We start from the raw sequence: 18565 nt of genomic DNA, 5'->3' as shown, positions 1-18565 counted from the left end.
CACAGGAGGTGTCGTTTCCTTTGATTCTTAGAATTTAACTTCCTAAGGACTTTGGAAGAGACAAAATGAATATCTTTTTCTGATTCTTAATTTTTCTTTATCCTGAATAATCAAGTCAGTCACTGTTTCTGTTTTTTAATTTTTTTCCAGTTGTGTGAGGTTAGAGCTTTAAAAGAAACACAAAACTTATGTTTATTCTCTTTCCATCTTCCTGGAATCTTTCTTTTGTGACCAGATGAGAGATGGCCCTTTCAGGATAAAAATCTGCCAAAAGGACAGAACTTTCTGATTTGTGTGATTAAGATAGTAAGATAGACATTTCGCATTCCAGTCACAATTTTGGCCTTCTCTTTTACAAGGTTATGCAATAGTAAGTGATATGATCATTTTTGGTGAGGAGGAGGGAAGCCAGGTTCCGATAGGGTACTGAGTGGCTGAATGTCTGAATTGTAATTTTCACTCCCCTTCTGAATTCCTGTATGACCCCAGGTCGCATGCTTAATCTTTGAACTCTATTTCTTTGACTAGATTTTTATGACTATAATTCATATATTTATTGCCTTCCGTCAACAAATCCAGGCTAGAGAAATTCTCTGTCAAAATCAGCTTTTCTATAACTATAAATTTGAGGGTTTTAAAGATGTCGTATGAAGGTTTCAGGTGAATTACAAAAACATGTAAATTAAAAAAGAAATTTAAATATCCAGTGTATCTTATCCACAAGAAAAAACTTTGCTGATCTCAGTACCACTCCCAAATGAGTTATTACATTGACACCATCCTAATTTTATGCAGATTTATGTTTTTATCACCCTGGATGACAGATAGTGACACATTCTTTTCATTTCCCCAAACCACATGAGAAAACAAAATTTCACTTCGAGAAAAAAAAAAAACAAAAAAACACAAACTGCCAATTTAAACAGTGAACACTTGAACCACTCACTCCTTCTTTTCAGTGGGAAATCAATAATGATCAGCTCTTGAATAGTTTGTCTGAACGGTTTCTTCTCATCTGCTAACCAATTTTCTTCTGAATGATTCAGATCTATACTAATGATGGCACTGTTAGACCCACGCTTGGGAGGCCCATTCCGACCCCTCTTGTTGGGGTGGCCTGCCCTCCTGCCCCACTGGCCAACACCACTCAACCAACAGGTTTAGAAACTCCTTGCAGACAAGAACCACCTATGATCCTACTTCCCCATGTCCCCACCCCCTCCACCCAACACAGAATCCAGAGGGCACACTGCTCAAGGCTGGTACTCAGCTAACTGCTGCTCTCTCCTGCTGACTCCCGTAACACAGCCCAAAACAACCAGCAGGTGGGCACGGACCACCCTCGCGCCACCCTCACCGCCTTACCTGGTCTCTCGGTCTTTGGGTATGGTAGCCGTGCTGTAAGCGAACACCTGCTTCTCAACTAGAGGAGGGCCGAGGTCCACAATCCCGGATAATCCTGGAGTGGTCCGTGGCTTCTCAATGTACACCAAGGTGCCAGGCTCCTTCTTGAAGCCCTGGCGGCTGGGCGAGGCCCGGTCTGGCTGCAATGTGTGGGGGGGCCCGTGGGCGTTATGGTGACCGTGCATCTCCACCATCCTCAGGTCGCCGACTCGGTGAGGAGACGCCGGGGGCGTCTTGGAGCCCAGAGTGGGCAGGTGGCTCTCTGGGTATTTCCTTGGCTTCTGTCTGTACAGTGACTGCTCCATGTGCATTTCCGCTTGCAGAGATGGGTTGCAGTAAGCACTGGCTGACCGAATGGCGGTGCGGTGATACGCGATGATGTGATCGGGGACATCCAGTGGGTGCCCGCCGTGCGAAGACGCTATGCTCATCCGCCCCTCGTGATAAAGGTAAGGGTCGGCATAGAAACCCTCATTCCGGTACATGGTGAGGTTCTTGCCGCTCATGTCTTCATCCGGCTTCACGTCTCTTCTTTCCAGGATGGCGCTGGGGCTGGGGGAGATGGATCTGGAGACTGGCAGGCTGGAGAGTCTGTCCCTGGGGATGGTGGCATTACCAGGAACCACCATTGGGCGGGTGCCTCCGTACGGAATTCTGGATGGAGAGGGAGGCATGGAATGGGGCACGGGAGTGGACGGTGGAGAGTTTGGAATGGCGTGGGGTGGAAGAGTTGTGGGTCCAGGTCGAGAGGCACCAGGGCCATCTCCTCTTGCATAAACAATTTCTCTCTGCATCTGGAAAGAAAACAAGAAATTAGAACATCTACTTTGATATTCATTTTTAGAGACGTCTCAGTGTGGCTTCCCTGATGAAACCAGCTGAAGAGTGGCTCCTGCAAGATGTCTGTGCCCCCAGTCCCTAGATCCTGTGCCCATGTTCCCTTACATGGCAAAAAGGACTTCACAGATATCCCATTAAGGATGTTGAGAGGGAGAGATTAGCCAGGTGGACCCAATGAAATCACAAGGGTCCTAATCTGTGAAATAGGCAGGAGGGTCAAATGTCACTGAAGGGGATGTGATGGCTGAAGCATAACAGAGCAAGATGGAAAGATGCTGTCACCGAGTCCAAGCTCATACTGCTCTCTGCACGACAGGCCAATAATCAAAAGACAAGTTGCTGGGGCAACGAATAGAGACTTTATTCAGAAAGTCAGCACACTGAGAAGATGGTGGACTCATGCCCCAGAGAACCATCTTGCCTGAGTCAGAATTCAGGTTTGGTTTGGTTTTGTTTTTACAGTAAAAGGGGTGGGAGTAAAGTCAAACACTTCCAGGTCCCCGTCTGCCTCCAGAGGGGAGGTGTTAATTTCTTCTTCTCTGTGGTCATTCTCTATTCCCAAGAACCATTCCCCACTATCACTGTCTGTTTCACAGTCCTGTGGGAAAAGGGACCAAGCCCACTTTGGCTGGCTACTTTCTGCTGAACGCAGGTGATGAATATTCCTTAGTCAGTCCTTGACAGCTATTTGAACCCAATGAAACCTCTGAGCATTATGCTGTCTACTTTGTAACTGAACTTAGGGCTTTTCCAGTTTTCAATACATATACTAAATTCCTGCGCTATTTATTTGGACAAAATTAAACAAAACGGCTGACCCTTTCATAGCTACAAGGGAATTACCATCTACTTCAGTTGCATAGGTAGGCCTCTTGGAGGCAAACTCATGAACAGAGGTTAGTACCCAAAGTTTTAACGTAATTGGCCACTGCTACGTGTTTTAAGGACTCCCCTGCCACGGCAGACAGCTGGAATGACCTACCATACAGTATTTTAAAGGGGCCAATTTAAGCTTGCTTCCAGGAGTTATTGATCTGCAGCAGGGCAACTGGCAAGGCCTCATCCCAAGTTCAGTTAGTCTCCTGACATTTTAGCAATTTTCCTTTTTAATGTATGATTCATTTTCTTCTTTTCTTATTAACTGTGGTCTCCAGGATGAATGTTGTTTTAATGCCTTAAGCCAAATCAGGGCATGACTTCCCTAAGGATGGCTTTAACCATCTCAGAGATTTTCTGTCCAGGAGGGATATGCTTCCACCCACACTGAGAAAGTGTCCAGGTATCTGAAATGTCTTGCAGTTTGAAGCATCTGAGAAATAGGTATTGAGTATATTTCAGTCCCTGGTGGTGCAGCTTCTTTGGCATTGAGTCCCCATCTGGGGAGCGCTGACAGCAGTTGCTGGGTTATTTTTAAGACCTTGGGGGAAAGAGCTCAGTCTCCTTTTCGGGGTTTTCATGAGCACCATCTGTAGGCTTAAAGCATGTTTAGGTGAGACTCCTGATATTGAGCTTTTGTTGTTGTTTGGTTGCTTAGTCCTGTCCCACTGTTTTGTGATCCTATGGACTGTAGCCGGCCAGGCTCCTCTGTTCATGGGATTTCCCAGGCAAGAATACTGGAGTGGGTTGTCATTTCCTTCTCCAGGGGATCTTCCTTACTCAGAGATGGAACCTGCATCTCCTACATTGGCAGACAGGTTCTTTACCACTGAGCCACCAGAGAAGCCTGGTGATGTCAACCTATTCTGATAAAAAAAAATTTTTTTTCAGGGTGAGGTCTATCAGAAAGTCAAATCAGTTTGTTTTTTTTCAGTAGCTAAGTCGTATCCGTCTCTTTGCGACCCCACGAACTGTAACCCGCCAGGCTCCTCTGTCTGCCACTGTCTCACCTAAATTCACGGCCATTGAGTCTGTGATGCTGTCTAAACATCTCATCCTCTGCTGTCCCCTTTCCTTTTGCCTTCAATCAGTTCATCCCACACGTTCAATTTTACCCTGGGCTCCTGTGGGGAGCACGGTAAGTCCAAGGGAGCCCCTGGGCCTCTTTATTCAGTGTTCCTCTCTTTCTACCATAGGAGCTCCCCTTTTCTTCTTCTTCTGTTTCAGCCGAGGGCAATCCATTTTCCAATGTTCCTCCTCCTTATACAGTAAGTGCATTGTTTCTTCCTCAATAGTGGCTTACTTCTCTGAGTTACCTTCCAGGAATCCAACGCCAAAAAAAAAAAAGGGAATTTTGATTTGCATCTTTTGTTCTTGCTCCCTGAACACTTTGTTTTAAAACATTTTTTAATGTATTTATTTTTAAATTGGAGTATAGTTGCTTTACAATGTTGTGTTAGCTTATACAGTACAACAATGTGGATCAGCTTTATTGTATACATATATCACCTCTCTTCTGAGCCTCCTTCCCACTCCACCACACCCAACTAAGTCATCACAAAGCACCCAGCTGAGCTCCCTGTGCTATACAGCAGCTTTCCACCAGCCATCTATTTTATAGATAGTAGTGCTTGTCAACCCAGCATTTTCTGATTGATGCTTATAAGGAGGAGAAGTCCTCAGTCCTAGCGTCAGGAACTGAGCCTGGATAGGAATAGAAGGTGGTGGAAGCGGTGGATATATTGGCATAATGGTCAGAGTGGCTGGGACAGCCAGCTCAGCTAGAGGAGTTAAGGTTGAAGCAACATATCCTCTCTTTTATTCATTTTCCCTGATAATAGTAAAAATGCTTGCACATAAAGGATTTCATCAGTCTTGCCTGCTTCTTCACGAAATAGCTTTCGAGTCATTCAGAAGGCACTGGAAAACACACAGATAGCAACTGATCATCTAAGCATTAAACGGATGCCTTTTTGCTCTGGCATCAATCAACTGGGATTACAATGCAATTGACTAGAAAACCGATTACTGCTGTGGCTGTGATAATTACTAAAATTATGACATCATTTACAAGAGTATACCAGAATTTTAGGAGTTCCATATAATTTCTACAATATGTATGTTAATAATGTTTACCCATGATATAATCTAAGAAATTTTACCATCGCTCATTTGACAATGCCTCCCATGCAATTCAACGCACCAGATAAGCCCAATTAGTTTTTCTGATTAGTAATACAGACTTATTATTTTTATTTTATGTTGGAGTATAGCCAATTAACAATGTTCTGATAGTTCCAGGTGGACAGCAAAGGGACTCAACCATGTATATACACAGTTTACTATTTCTCTGAGATGCAGAGAAAACAACAAGAAGTATTCCAGGGACCCTCTGAAAAATCCCAGAGTTAGCCAGAGGTCAAATGAACCCCACTTAGAACTTGATCTTTGAGACATTAGTCAGAAATATAAAAAAAAGTTCTAACCAGTGATAAGAAAAGATCTGTGGCAAATACAGATCACTTAAAAGCAGTTTAGTATTTTAAGAAAACTTTGTCCTCTTAGAGAACCAAATCCAGGTTTTGTACCACTTTAAGATTTTTAAAATTACGTTCAATCTTATCTTAGGACTTAGTTTCAAGTTAACGAAAATCTGGAGAGACTATTCCAGACAAACATTCCCAAGACATTATTCCCATAGAGTTTACCCCAAACTCTTTACTTCATTTACATTTTATTTACTTAAAAGCTTTATCACATTCTTTTTCTTGCTGACAAACTTTGTAACAGGAATAATAAGGCCTTATTTGACTTCCAGCAAACCTAGATACAATAAAAGTATTATGCATAATGTTGTTTGTTGTTATTTAGTTTATTTGGCTGCGTTGGGTCTTCATTGCACATGCTCCCAGTTGCTCCCTGGGATCCTAGTTCCTGGACCAGGGATGGAACCTCTATCCCCTGGATTGCAAGGTGGATTCCTAACCACTGGACCACCAGGGAAGTCCCTATATTTAATGCTGATGACTCAAAAAACATCTGTATCAAGCCAACAAGCTTAAGCTAACTTTCACACCAGATATCAATTCAATACTGAATATTTCCTAGAGCTCGTGAACCTGAAACCCATTCTGATGAGATTCTTTTATGTTTGAGTATTCAAACTCACTTAATTTCCTTTAAGCCAATTAAACAGAGCTCTTTTACAAATCCATTATGGCAGTGCCACACATCTATATTATGTGCAAACACATGTATAAATACACAGGGACATAGCTCCCATTCCAAAATTTTAGTCATCAGTCAGTACCACAATGTAAAAGCCATAAGTTATAAAAGAGATTGGATTCAGATTGGGTTTCTGGAAGACAGGACAAATCAAGGTCACCTGTCTAGATGACTAAACGCTTTTACTAATATTAATGGAAAAGACACTTCTATTTGTAGCTTTTGGTGACATTAGGAATCAAGTGAAACGTTTCTCTCCTCTTTCGGAATGCCCACTCCTGGACAAGAAGAGACAGTTTTGTTTTCTTTCCCTGTTTCTTTCCTCCATTTGATATCAGTCAAGTTTTAAAATAGTGAAGTCAGAAAGAGAAACACCAATACAGTGTATTAACGCATACATATGGAATTCAGAAAGACAGTAACAATGATCCTATATGCAGGGCAGCAAAAGAGACACAGATGTAAAGAACAGACTTTTGGACTACCTGGGAGAAGGTGAGGGGGGGACGATGGGAGAGAATAGCAGTGAAACATGTACATTACCACACGCCAAGATGACCAGTGCAAGTTCCATGCATGAAGCACGGCACTCAAAGCCCGTGCTCTGGGACAACCCAGAGGGATGGCGTGGGGAGGGAGGTGGGGGAGGGGTTCAGAATGAGGGGACACATGTACACCCATGGCCTATTCATTTGCTGTATGGCAAAAACCACCACAGTACTGTAAAGTAATTATCCTCCAATTAAAATAAATTAATTTTTAAAAAATCACAAAACTGATCTGGCTGCAAGTGGAGGAACAGTACCAAACAAAATGAAACCAAAAACTCAGAGACCGCACAAAATCCTAAATAAACCCTGAAGTTTGGTCTTGGGATCCTACACACTCCAAAGACACAAGAGACCATAAATGACGTAATAACACAACAAAGATATCAGTACAGGGTGCACGGGGTCCCAAGATAGCCTTGCCTAACCACCGTGGAGATCCTAACAGGTACAGTGGCCACACACTACTACAATAAAACAGGGGCCCCCAACCTCCGGGCCGTGGATCCGTACCTCCTGTCAGATCAGTGGCAGCAGAGTGCTCGATAAATGTGAAGAACTTGAATCACCCCGAAACCATTCCACCCCCATCCACGGAAAAGCTGTCTTCCACAAAACTGGTTCCTGGGGCCAAAAAGGGTTGGGGGCCCCTGCAATAAAATATAATGTCCCTTTCACCCATGGGTTCATAGCTATAAGCAGATCCCTTATCCAAAATACACCTCAGAGAACTATCTATAGGGACAGTTGAAATATTCCCCATTTTTAAAGTTACAAATTCAAGACCAGCAAAACACAAACAGCACACACAAATGGGAGATTCCACCCAGGTGGGGCTAGTGGTTAAAAAATCTGCCTGCCAGCGCAGGAGACCTAAGAGACGAGGATTCAGCCCCTGGGTCAGGAAGATTCCCCTGGAGCACGGCATGGCAACCCACTCCAGTATTCTTGCCTGGAGAATCCCATGGGCAGAGGAGGCTGGAGGGCTACAGTTTGTAGGGTTGCAAAGTCGGACATGAATGAAGCAACTTAGCATGCATGCAAAGAAACAAATGAACTGGTTCACGAACTGGGTAGAAGTCCAGTAACTCTTCTCTGTCTCTAACAGGGTACCCCATTCAAACACAAAACAAATTTGGCTTATTGTGGGGGGAAAAATAAGCCCCAGAGAAGAAATAAAGTTTTTAGTTGTACACACTGGAGTGACTTACCCTACTGTATGGAGCCCGCCAGCTCTCAGATGTCAATTCCTTGTTCCAATTGCCAAGCACTGAGGCAGCCAGTGCCACTTCGGAGAACTCTGAAGGATACGTTCTCAGGACAAGTGGTCCTGGCAGCTGCTAGGATCTTATACTCAAAAATGCCCCAATCCCTGCCAGATAGCCATGAGCAGCAAGGCTGGTAGGTGACTCCCCCAAATTTGTTACCGAGTCCAAGCTCACACTGCTTGACACACAGCAGGCCAGGAACTTGAGAGACGAGCTGTTGGAGCAAGGAACAGTCACTTCATTCCGAAAGCTGGCAAACCGAGAAGAAGGTAGACTCCTACTCACTAAGAGCCATCTTGTCTCCGTTAGAATTGGGGCTGCTTTTATACTAAAAGGGGCGGGAGTAAAGTCAAAGGTTTCCTGTTTCCGGTCAGCCTCCGGAAGGGATGTGTTACTCCTGCCCTCCCTGCAGTCCTTCACAGGTGGTGGACCTGATCACACAAATAGCAAGGTATTAACGCTCATCACCTTAGAGGCAGGGTTCCCAGAGATAGGCTATTATGTATAATGTAAGCTTATAGGCAACATCCTGTTAGAGATTAACTTGTAATTCTGGGCTGGCGAAAATGTACACTCAGGTTTTTCCATAAGATTTTAGGGGGAAACCTGAGTGAATTTTTTGGCCAACCCAACAGAATACAAAACATTTCTACATTACTGACTTTGGAGATGGAGGAGAGAGCCATGAGCCAAGGAATAAGGTAGCTCCCAGAAGCTGGAAAAGGCAAAGAACAAGATTCTCTAGGGTCTTCAGAGAGAATGTGGCAGAGCCAACCCCTTAATATTGGCCAGTGAAACCAGTCTGGACTTCTGCTCTCCACAAGTGGAAAATAACAAATTTGTGGTGTTTCAAGCCACTAAGTTTGTGGTAATTTCTCACAGCAACTGCAGGAAATGAATATATCTGCTATAGAACTCAATGCTATGGAGTTTGAGAAAAAAATGGTAACAATGGTTTAAAAATTGAGGTCAGAGCTTTTAAGAAACGATGTGGCTTTAATGTATCCAAAGTGCTACAATGTTTTCTAAGATCATCTTGGGCACATTTTTCTAGCCTTAGCCCTGGAAAATAGATAGCAAGCATCCTTCTCCTCTTTCCAAGCTGATACAATGTAGGGACATGGCCAGGGAGAGAGGAGAGGCATGGGAAAGACTGGGAGGGAAGGTTAACCAATTCCTGGTGCTTTACCATGAGAAGTCAGCTCTGAGAGGTCTGGAGGAAATAATGATCCAGGAGATGAGTGCAATTGGAGGCAAATTATAGTAGGGATGGCAAAAAGAGAAGGGGGCAGGGAAGCCCAGGTATGGTGGAGGACAATGGACTTACGGACATAGGACAGGGTCGGGGGAGGAGGTAGGTGGGGCAAATTGAGGGAGTACCATTGACATATACATATACTACCATGTGTAACAGCGTAAAATGGGCTTCCTTGGTGGCTCAGCAGTAAAGAATTTGCCTGCAATGCAGGAGACCCAGGATCTTCCCTTCAACTGGGAAGATCTCCTGGAGAAGGGAATGGCTTCCCACTCCAGTATTCTTGCCTGGAGAATACCATGGACCGAGGAGCCTGGTGGGTCCATGGGGTCTCAAAGAGTCAAACATGACGGAGTACCTAAGCACATGTGTAAAACAGATAGCTAGTAGGAAGCTGCCGTATAGCACAGGGAGCTCAGTGGTGCTTTGTGATAATCTGAGGGGCGGGCGGCGGGTAGGTGGGGTGGGGATGGGGAAGCTCAAGAGGGAGAGGATATGTGTATACATATAGCTGTTTCACGTTGCTGTACAGGAGAAACACAACACTGTAAAGCAATTATCCTCCAATAAAAACAAATGAGTACATAAACAAAAAGAAAAAGGTTGTTCTCATAGACACAGAGAACAGATTGGTGGTTGCCACAGGCAGGAGGTAGGGGCTGGGGGGTGTGAACTGGGTGAAGATGGTCAAAAGATGCAAATTTATAGTTACAAAATACATCTAAGTCCTGGGGGTGTAATGCACAGCATGGTAACTACAGTTAATAATGCTGTATTGTATTTGAAAGTTGCTCAGGGAGTAGGTTTTAAAAGTTCTTGTCACAAGAACAAAATGGAAACTATGTTTAGTAATGGATGTTAACTAGACTTAGTGTGGTGATTATTTTGCAATAGATGCATATATTGAAGCATTATGTTATACCTGTGAAACTAATATAATGGTATATGTCAATTAAATCTCAATAAAAAAATTCAAGTTGATGGCAAAAGAGGAAACTATTATAATTTGCAACTATACTACCTACTGTATTTAGTTAGGGGCAGAATCAAAAACACAAAGGAATTTAGGATGTGAAGATGTGATATTTTTGTTTTGATTAAAACCCACCAGGGTCATGCTCACTGAGATTCTCCAAATGGCTGCAAAGGGAGGGGACAGAAGCCAGTGGCACCTCTCAAGCCCTGTCTTCAAGTTCTGTGATGTCACAGAAGCCACATTTCCATTCGATCTTCTCAGAGGTGTGAAAGACAAGGAGGGTATAAATGATTGGGGTGGGCAAGGTAGGGGCATAACGGGTGAGGACGTGGGCTCAAATGGACAGCAGTCCAGACGAGCAGCTAAGAGACCCATTGTGTGGGTGATGGGGGAAGAGAGAAGAAATAGAAGAGGCACAAGGAGAAGACTGAAAAGGAAACAGAACCCAAGGCCCTGAATACATACAGAATACATATCTTATCAATTCATTCACTTAGTCCAACAGTATTTACCATGCACTTGCTAAGAATCAAGCCTAATTCCAAGACACAGCTCAAATCAAGCCTGAAACTTCCTGCCCTGAAGAGGACATACTCTTGCCTGCATTGGGTAATGAGGATGCAGGGGATCAACCAGCTGCTTTCCCACAGCTTCCTTCCTTATCTTGTCACTGGCAGGACCCAGCAATGCAGAATCTCTGACCTGGGGACTTTGGCACATTATGGTGGATTTCATAATGGAAACGATCGAGCAAAAATGCAAGCAAAATGCAAATATGTAGCAACCAAAAGGTATCCTTTGAGGGTACATTACTGCCTGCGTGCCCAATTGTGTCTGAATCTTTTGTGACCCCATGGACTGTGTAGCCCACCAGGCTCCTCTGTCCATGGGATTCTCCAGGCACGTATACTGGAGTGGGTGGCCATTTCCTTCCCCAGGGGATCTTCCAGACCCAGGGATCAAACCTGTATCTCCTGCTCAGCAGGCAGATTCTTTAGCGCGGAGCCACCAGGGAAGTCATTGATGGTACATTACTTAAGCATTATTGAATTGGCTCCTCAGCTCCCTAAGGGTATCCTTCTCAATGTATGCAGGCTCCTCACTTGAAATTACGATTTTATCTCCACTACCCCTGCTTCCCCATCACACATACACACACATAATATGCTAATCTGTTCTCCGCCTCTAAACCAGACGTGGGATATCCTCAAGCTGTCCTCACCCCCGGGACCCTTTCCTAGACCGTGGGGAGTCACACCTAGGCTGAAGTCAAGATGCTCCAGCCCACGCACCCTCAAGACTCAGGGGCTCAGGATCTTAGACCAGGAGGGCATTCCCAAGGTCATTGTGTGGTAACATACCCAATTCCCACTCCAGAATAGCTGGAGAAACCATATAACCTCTGTCTTGCAGCAGATCAACGTGGATCCTCTATAAATACCTCTCCCACCCTGTCTTCCTCAATGCAAGGCTCAATGAAAAGAAGGATCCAGCTCAGTGGTAAGCAAGGTAGGGCTTTATAGGTGATAAAATACAAGAGTGTCTGGCTCAGCCAGCAGTGCACATTTGGTCAAATTCCCCACCCAATCAGACCATATAATGGAATAATCACTCCCAATAAACACAAAGATAAATTCAAACATGCCACTGTATACAAAGAACCATATGGCGCTCAAGGCTAATCAGGTGCAACACACAGTAGGTACTACTGTCATTATTGTTATTAATCCCCCCAAAAGACTAGGTTTTCAAATGTCTAGAACCCACTTAGTCAAAGTGTTAGTCGGTCAGTCGTGTCGACTCTTTGTGATCCCATAGACTATATCCTGCCAGGCTCCTCTGTCCACGGAATTCTCCAGGCAAGAATACTGGAGTGGATTGCCATTTCCTGTCCAGAGATGGAACCCTGGTCTCCTGCACTGAAAGCAGATTATTTACCGTCTGAGTCACCAGGGAAACCCACTTAGGAAGAATAATAATCCTAACAGGGTGAGTCACAACTCCCTGTTTTCTTTTTCCTCCTCATCTGGCTTCATCTTCATTTGGGGAATCCTGACCCCAACTAACACATAGGAAAACGGGCATCAATATTCCTAGGAGTACAGAACTGTCCAGAAGAATAAAGAGTATTAATGAAATAAAAATGTAAAGTTAATTTTTTTTTTTTTTTTTTGCTCATTCTGTGGAGCATGCGGATGTTAGTTCTCCAACCAGGGATCAAACCTGCAGTAGAAGCATGAAGTCTTAACCACTGGCCCACCAGGGAAGTCCTTAAAGTTAATTTTAATTAATAAGAAGTTGAGTAAATTTCTTTGAAAACAACAGAGGTGCCTGCATGGGTGTTTTAAAAACATGTTTGGTGTGAAAAGAAATCGCTAGGAGGCACATTATATAACTAAGTGAAATGAAGTTATGTAAAGTTTAAAATTAAACACATGCAAAAAAAATCATTAGAAGAATCTCATTAGACTTTCTGGATGTCACATGCAGATGAATTCAGAAAGAAATGCAACAGTTAATAAACAACAATTCAGATGTGCTGTACATTCATACAGGGAACACAGGTAATAGTCAAAATATTTAACATCTGCTAGCCAGTACTACATGGGTACCAACCAGCCAGAATGGGACTTTGGCCAATGAGGATCAATCATAGCCATAAGCAATCAGTATCACGTACCTGATGGTAATGCTGTTATGTCAGCCCTGCCTTGTCTACCTCAAAATAATCTTGCCATCATCCAACTGGGTCACTGCATCAGAGTCACTGTTCACCTGAGTTACCCACAGTGGAGGTGAACACAAGTGTTTTGTTATGCCAGAACAGGTGATATAAGGTTAAATGTCTCCATCAATATGGGTGACATAGAGGTTAGAAGCCTTTGGCAAAAGTCTTATGTTGCTTGCCAACCCATGACTGACTTGCCAGGACTGAGTTTTGAGAAGCACCTTGAGATAATTTCATCCTTGGCTCTATTTGGAGCCCAAGAAGAGAATGACATGATGATCTTCCCATCACTTAGCGGGAAAACGTTTTAAATCTACCACTTGAATAAACCCTTAAAATTAGATAACTTGGGTTCACACACTAATGGATACAGATTAACTAAAGGCAACTCATCCATAGGACAGGGTGGAACATATGGGGAGATAAAAAGAATCTGCTTTGAGTCTTCAGTGTGATCTCCCAAGGAGACCACTTGCTATTCCGATAAAAACTGGACTTTATATATAGGAGATATTCATTGTCTGATTGAACCAGGATGATGAGTAAGATTCTATAATGCACAGTTTAAAAAAAAGCCCCAGCCCTTTATGTTAAAGGGGGTACCTTCCTAGAATCAAGTACCTGCAGAGTGTTTTTTTTGTTTTTTGGCCATACCACCAAGCATATGGGATCCTAGCTCCCTGACCAGGGATCCAACCCATGCCCCTTGCAATGGAAGTGCAGAGTTTTAACCACTGAACTGCCAGGGAAATCCCTGTGTTGTATTTTAACTGTGTTCTGGGTAACGAGTAAAGAAATGACATTAAACACACTCTTGGTTTTTCCTGTACTGTTAATCAAAGTCAGACCTTTTAGGAGAAAATTATTTTAAACTTTAAAGGTAAAATAAATAAAACACACACATACACACCTATGCACACAGTTGCTATTCACCTTAATATACCTGAATCTTTTCCTCTCCCACCAATCTCCCTGATCCTCACTAATCTTCTCTATCATCTCATCTCTCTTAGAAAGTTGAAAATATGTGAATATGTTATATCATTGATGCTTTTAGCCCAGAAGCTTTCCACACTGATGTCTTGAGGTGAGCTTTAAAAATACCATTTTATAGCAAGAGAGAGATAACCTAAGTAAAAAAATAAAGATTTTAACACCTCCCCAGGACACAACACAAATATTTATTTGCCTGCACCTTGGCCCAGACAAAGAAAAAGCTCATTTATTTGTACTAGATATTAATATATTGGCATGGGCTTCCCAGGTGGCTCAGCGGTAAAGAGTTCACCTGCCAACCAAGAGACTCAGGTTTGTTCGATCCCTGGGTCGGGAGGATCCCCTGGAGAAGGAAATGGCAACCCACTCTAGTATTCTCACCTGGGAAATCCATGGGGTCATAAAGTGTCGGACACAACAGAGAGACTAAACGATAACAAGATATATTGGCTGTGCATGAAGAGGCTGTTCCCCATCCTTCATCTGTTTTGTTGGGTACCACATGCCTCCTTCCATTACTGCCCAAACCACAGCCAGCTCTGGGCTGAGTCCTTCCAGATCTTACAAACAGCATACTTGCTTCCGGAGCTCCTGCACCGTGGCCCCAGCCGAGAAGCTGCTGGCCCCGCCCGCAGCACACAGCTCAACCCTCTGTTTGGCTTGTCCTTCCCAAAGACTAGAACAAATGTGGGGCGCTTTCAAATGAATCGCCTTAAGTCTGAGTTAGGGATCCTAACATTTCTGTATTTCGTTTCCCCCCAAAGACTGTAAGTTAAATCAAATGTTCCTCATTAACAACTTTCTGCAATATAACAGAGGGGGATAAAAAACTTAAAATTACTTCTAGAAAAAAGAAATCCAGCATGAAAGATGTTTATTTCAAATCATTTGGGAGACTGTGTCATGTAATTGTGTCTCATTGTAGAGCACTGAAAAAAATGTGTATATACATATATTCTTTGAGGAAAGGGACTATCATGTACCATTTACTGTATTTCAAACCCCACCCTTCCAAGTCTAGAATTTGTAAACACGCTACTCAATCAGACCATACAATGAAGTTACCGGACAAAACTCAAAATGACTCTTAAGAGCCTCTCTCATCCTCAAAGAATTAAAGCCACTTACTTTTTCTTAATGAAATCACCTGTATAACTAACGCCGGGAAAAAGCACATTGGCTGAGCTCCCACTTACGCGACTCCTTTGTTTGCTGGTTCATCTAAGTCCTCAGTTCCACCCTTGGATATTTTAGACAGCGTTCTCTTCAGAGAAGAAATCACGCACGCACAAAAAACCACAGATCCTAAAATGTTCCCCAGCTCAGGAAAGCCCCTTCTGTTTTACCCTGTCTTCTGAGCAAAGCTGCTTCAGGCATGGATAAAAAGGCGTCCTCCCCGTGATAAGCCAATTTCTCCTCCCCTTGGCAATTAGTCACTGAATAACCTCAGCCCATATCCAACCACAGGCTACCGCACGGGTGACTCAGACCTCTGACAACTGCTTACACGGAAAACACACACCAACAAACGAACTTGGGGAGGCCTAGGTAAACCGGGTAATAGTGAAGGAAATATTATTAATACAAGACGGATCTTAGTGATGTAAAAAGGGTCACTAACACAAGCAAACCACCAGCCACCAACAAATGAAATCATCAAAAAACCCAACATGTTAATTTCCCCCAACTCTCAGACCAGTGTTCTGCTGGGGACCAGAGGGCTCCAGAGAAAACCCAGGTACCCCAAGTTCATTCAGCCTCTGGACTTTTGATGTCCCTGAAGCCGAAGGAAACATGAGCCTTTTCCCCTGGTTAATAACACCGCAGAGTAAACACGGAAGGTGACAGAGGAGGCTGTCTATTAATTAACCAGGCTGGTTTTACCAAGCTGAACTTTGAGAATCAGGCCGAGGCAGCACCAGGCAAGCAAGTGCAATCATTCTAGAAGGCACACCTGAAATGAGAGGGAACGAGAGAGAGGGCCAGCCAAGGCTGAGCAAAGAAGGTATTCAAGAAAGGGAACGGGAGCCCTTCTGCCCCACCTTCAACAAGGGGAGGAGGAGGCCAGGGCGGTCTCCGGAGACCCTTGTGGGCGACCGCTGTCAACACAGCTCTTTTCCTCCAGGGGAACAGGCGCTAGGAGGTCTGTGTTCCCAGCAAGAAGGGGCTTGTGCTGCTCTCAGAGGAGACAGGTATGAACGCATTACCGACCAAAGGACAGAAGAAGCATTTCCTTAGCTTCCACGTAGGCTCTGTTTAATCACCATCATGCTTCCTGAGCCCTCGGGGATTGAATGGAGCAGAAGGCTATTCAAGTGGGAATCCAGTGACAAATAACTCAAAAAGCTGGGCTGGAGGCCACGGAGGCCTTACGCCACACCCCACAACCACGCTCTGGGCAGCCCCTGCATTTTTCAAACATTTTAAGGCCTTCAGAGGTTGGTCTTGCTGACCAAAAGAATTTCGTGACGTCTCTGAAGTTCAAATCCAGTCAGCATTGCAAGCTTGCTAAGAAAACTGTTTACTGCCATCAAAAAGCTCTGTGGTCATGAAAGGAGGGAGAACGCAGTGCCCATGACATCGCTTCCCTCCTAAGATGTCTCATTCGAAAGAATATTTGGATGAAGTGGTTGTAACAGGCCACCTAAGAGGTTGGAGAAGAGGAGACAGAACGTGGAAAGCCTTGTTTTGATTTTTAATCTAATCGGTGAGAGTTTGTTATTTCTCACCAGAGTGTGGAAAGCACACAGTCTCGGCCCCTGAAGCATCTGGTATACATTTGGCAGGTTTTGTTCTCTCCATCAAACGCGTGCATTCCAGGAAAAGGGGTGGGGGGTTGGCCTCTCTGGTCTGGTGAAGACGTGGTTCCACCCCTACTGTCTCCCCGGAGCCCCTGTTTTAGGGCATAAGATGTCCTACACAGCACCATCCTTGTAAGAACTGACTTGCTCTTTATTTTTAAGATTTTTTTTTAATGTGGACCATTTAAAACTCTGTATTGAATTTGTTACAATATTCCTTCTGTTTTATGTTCCAAGTTTCTTGGTGGTGAGGTGTGCAGGATCTTAGCTCCCCAATCAGGGATCGAACCCATACCCCCAGGACTGGAAGGCAAAGTCTTAACCACTGGACCACCAAAGGAAGTCCTGCTCTTTGTGAGGGCAGGACTGCTTGTCAGATGAAGAGTCTGGGTTCTGCCACACCCCTACACTCAGGACACAAAAGCAAGGAGCTGTCACTGCTATTGGCTACAGGGTCCAAGCTCAGCTCAGGGGCTCACGTCCGCTGCTTTAGAGGCAGGTGACTTCTGCGGACCCAGCTACCTTGGGAGTCAGTGAGTGCAAGGTGAGAGATGGTCCTGATCTCTTCCCTTCCAGGAAGTTCATAGCAATCTCCTCTCACTTTCAAAATGCCTCTGGGCACCGCCGGGGCAGGACAGGCACAGCTTTGTCAGGACTAGAGCAGTCATCCATCGTCAGGAGATTGAAAGCCGGCTCCATCCTGCAGTGAATCAGGATGAGTGAAATGCTGTCTAGTAAGGCTTCAGCACCCAGCTCACCCAAGAGAAAGGGGAGTGCAGTAACCCAGACTTGGCTGGGGGATCGGGCAGCAGAATTTCCTGCACAGGATTCTGGTGCCAGAGAACTCGGCTTCACCTAGGTGGGGCACGTCCTCCAGAAAATGGCTCCTACGGACAAAGTCCCGCAGAGTTCGGTGCATTCTGGGGGGAACACAAGCACCAACATCCCACAGTCTGGTTTCATTATTTTGCCAGGTTCTCGGCCGCCTACCTTGGGATGCTAGAGCCTCTGTGAATCTGCTCTTGCCAGCAGTGTGTTCAGTATCCTGCTATTCATTCCCTCTGCTCCTTTCACTGACTGGCACTTTGCAAAGTGGAAGCAATTTATTTCTAGTGAGTATTAAGAAAAGACAGGCTAATAAACACTCAGCATTACCTCAACAGGAAATACTTTCTTGTGCTCTGGTTAAGGCCAACGGTCTTGTGAAATGTATTCCTATCTCCCCTTTCGCTTTTGCTGCTTTATTGGCTTTTTAAAAAATTACATATGCTAAAAGAAAATCTAAACTGGGCTTATAAACATGAAGATGCTATTGGGAAGGGAAGTGACTTTGCCGGTGGAAAAATTTCAAGTTCATCTTGCTTACACTGTTAAAATTGGAAAGAGGGTCATTTGGAAGGTCTATTAATGTCTATTCATGTTTCATTTGGTCATAAATGGAATGTCTCCCAGACACGAGACAGACAGACTGTTGCCAAAATTATTTAATTCTCAGGGAAGAGATGGTTAGCTTCTGGCTATATTTAAGATGAGTGCTATTCCCACAAATATTTTGACACACACAACTCCGCTGAGCTCCCCTGTACCAGACCCGCTGGCTGACTTAACACTGTGCCCAGTGGTGACTCAAGATCTCAGCAGGGAA

General features: G+C 44.3%; 1 protein-coding gene across 26 annotated transcripts in view; it reads right to left on the bottom strand.

Moving 5' to 3' along the window:
* KIAA1217 overlaps positions 1 to 18565 on the bottom strand; it is an 821092-nt gene that overhangs the window by 72723 nt on the left and 729804 nt on the right. For 20 of the 26 annotated variants that reach the window (XM_059892822.1, XM_025000971.2, XM_025000964.2 and 17 more), the window contains one exon: positions 1366 to 2198. In XM_059892822.1, the coding sequence (XP_059748805.1) occupies positions 1366 to 2198 (833 nt within the window). Of the gene's footprint in view, positions 1 to 1365; positions 2199 to 4235; positions 8055 to 8107; positions 8463 to 15247; positions 15497 to 18565 lie in introns of those variants that run through there. The other 6 variants (XM_025000982.2, XM_025000980.2, XM_025000976.2 and 3 more) reach the window with 6 other exon arrangements.

Source organism: Bos taurus, chromosome 13, assembly GCF_002263795.3.
Source record: "Bos taurus isolate L1 Dominette 01449 registration number 42190680 breed Hereford chromosome 13, ARS-UCD2.0, whole genome shotgun sequence".
Classification (NCBI taxonomy): Eukaryota; Metazoa; Chordata; class Mammalia; order Artiodactyla; family Bovidae; genus Bos; species Bos taurus.
The sequence above is the reverse complement of the archived record's forward strand: the minus strand, read 5'-3'. Positions and strand labels throughout refer to the sequence as shown.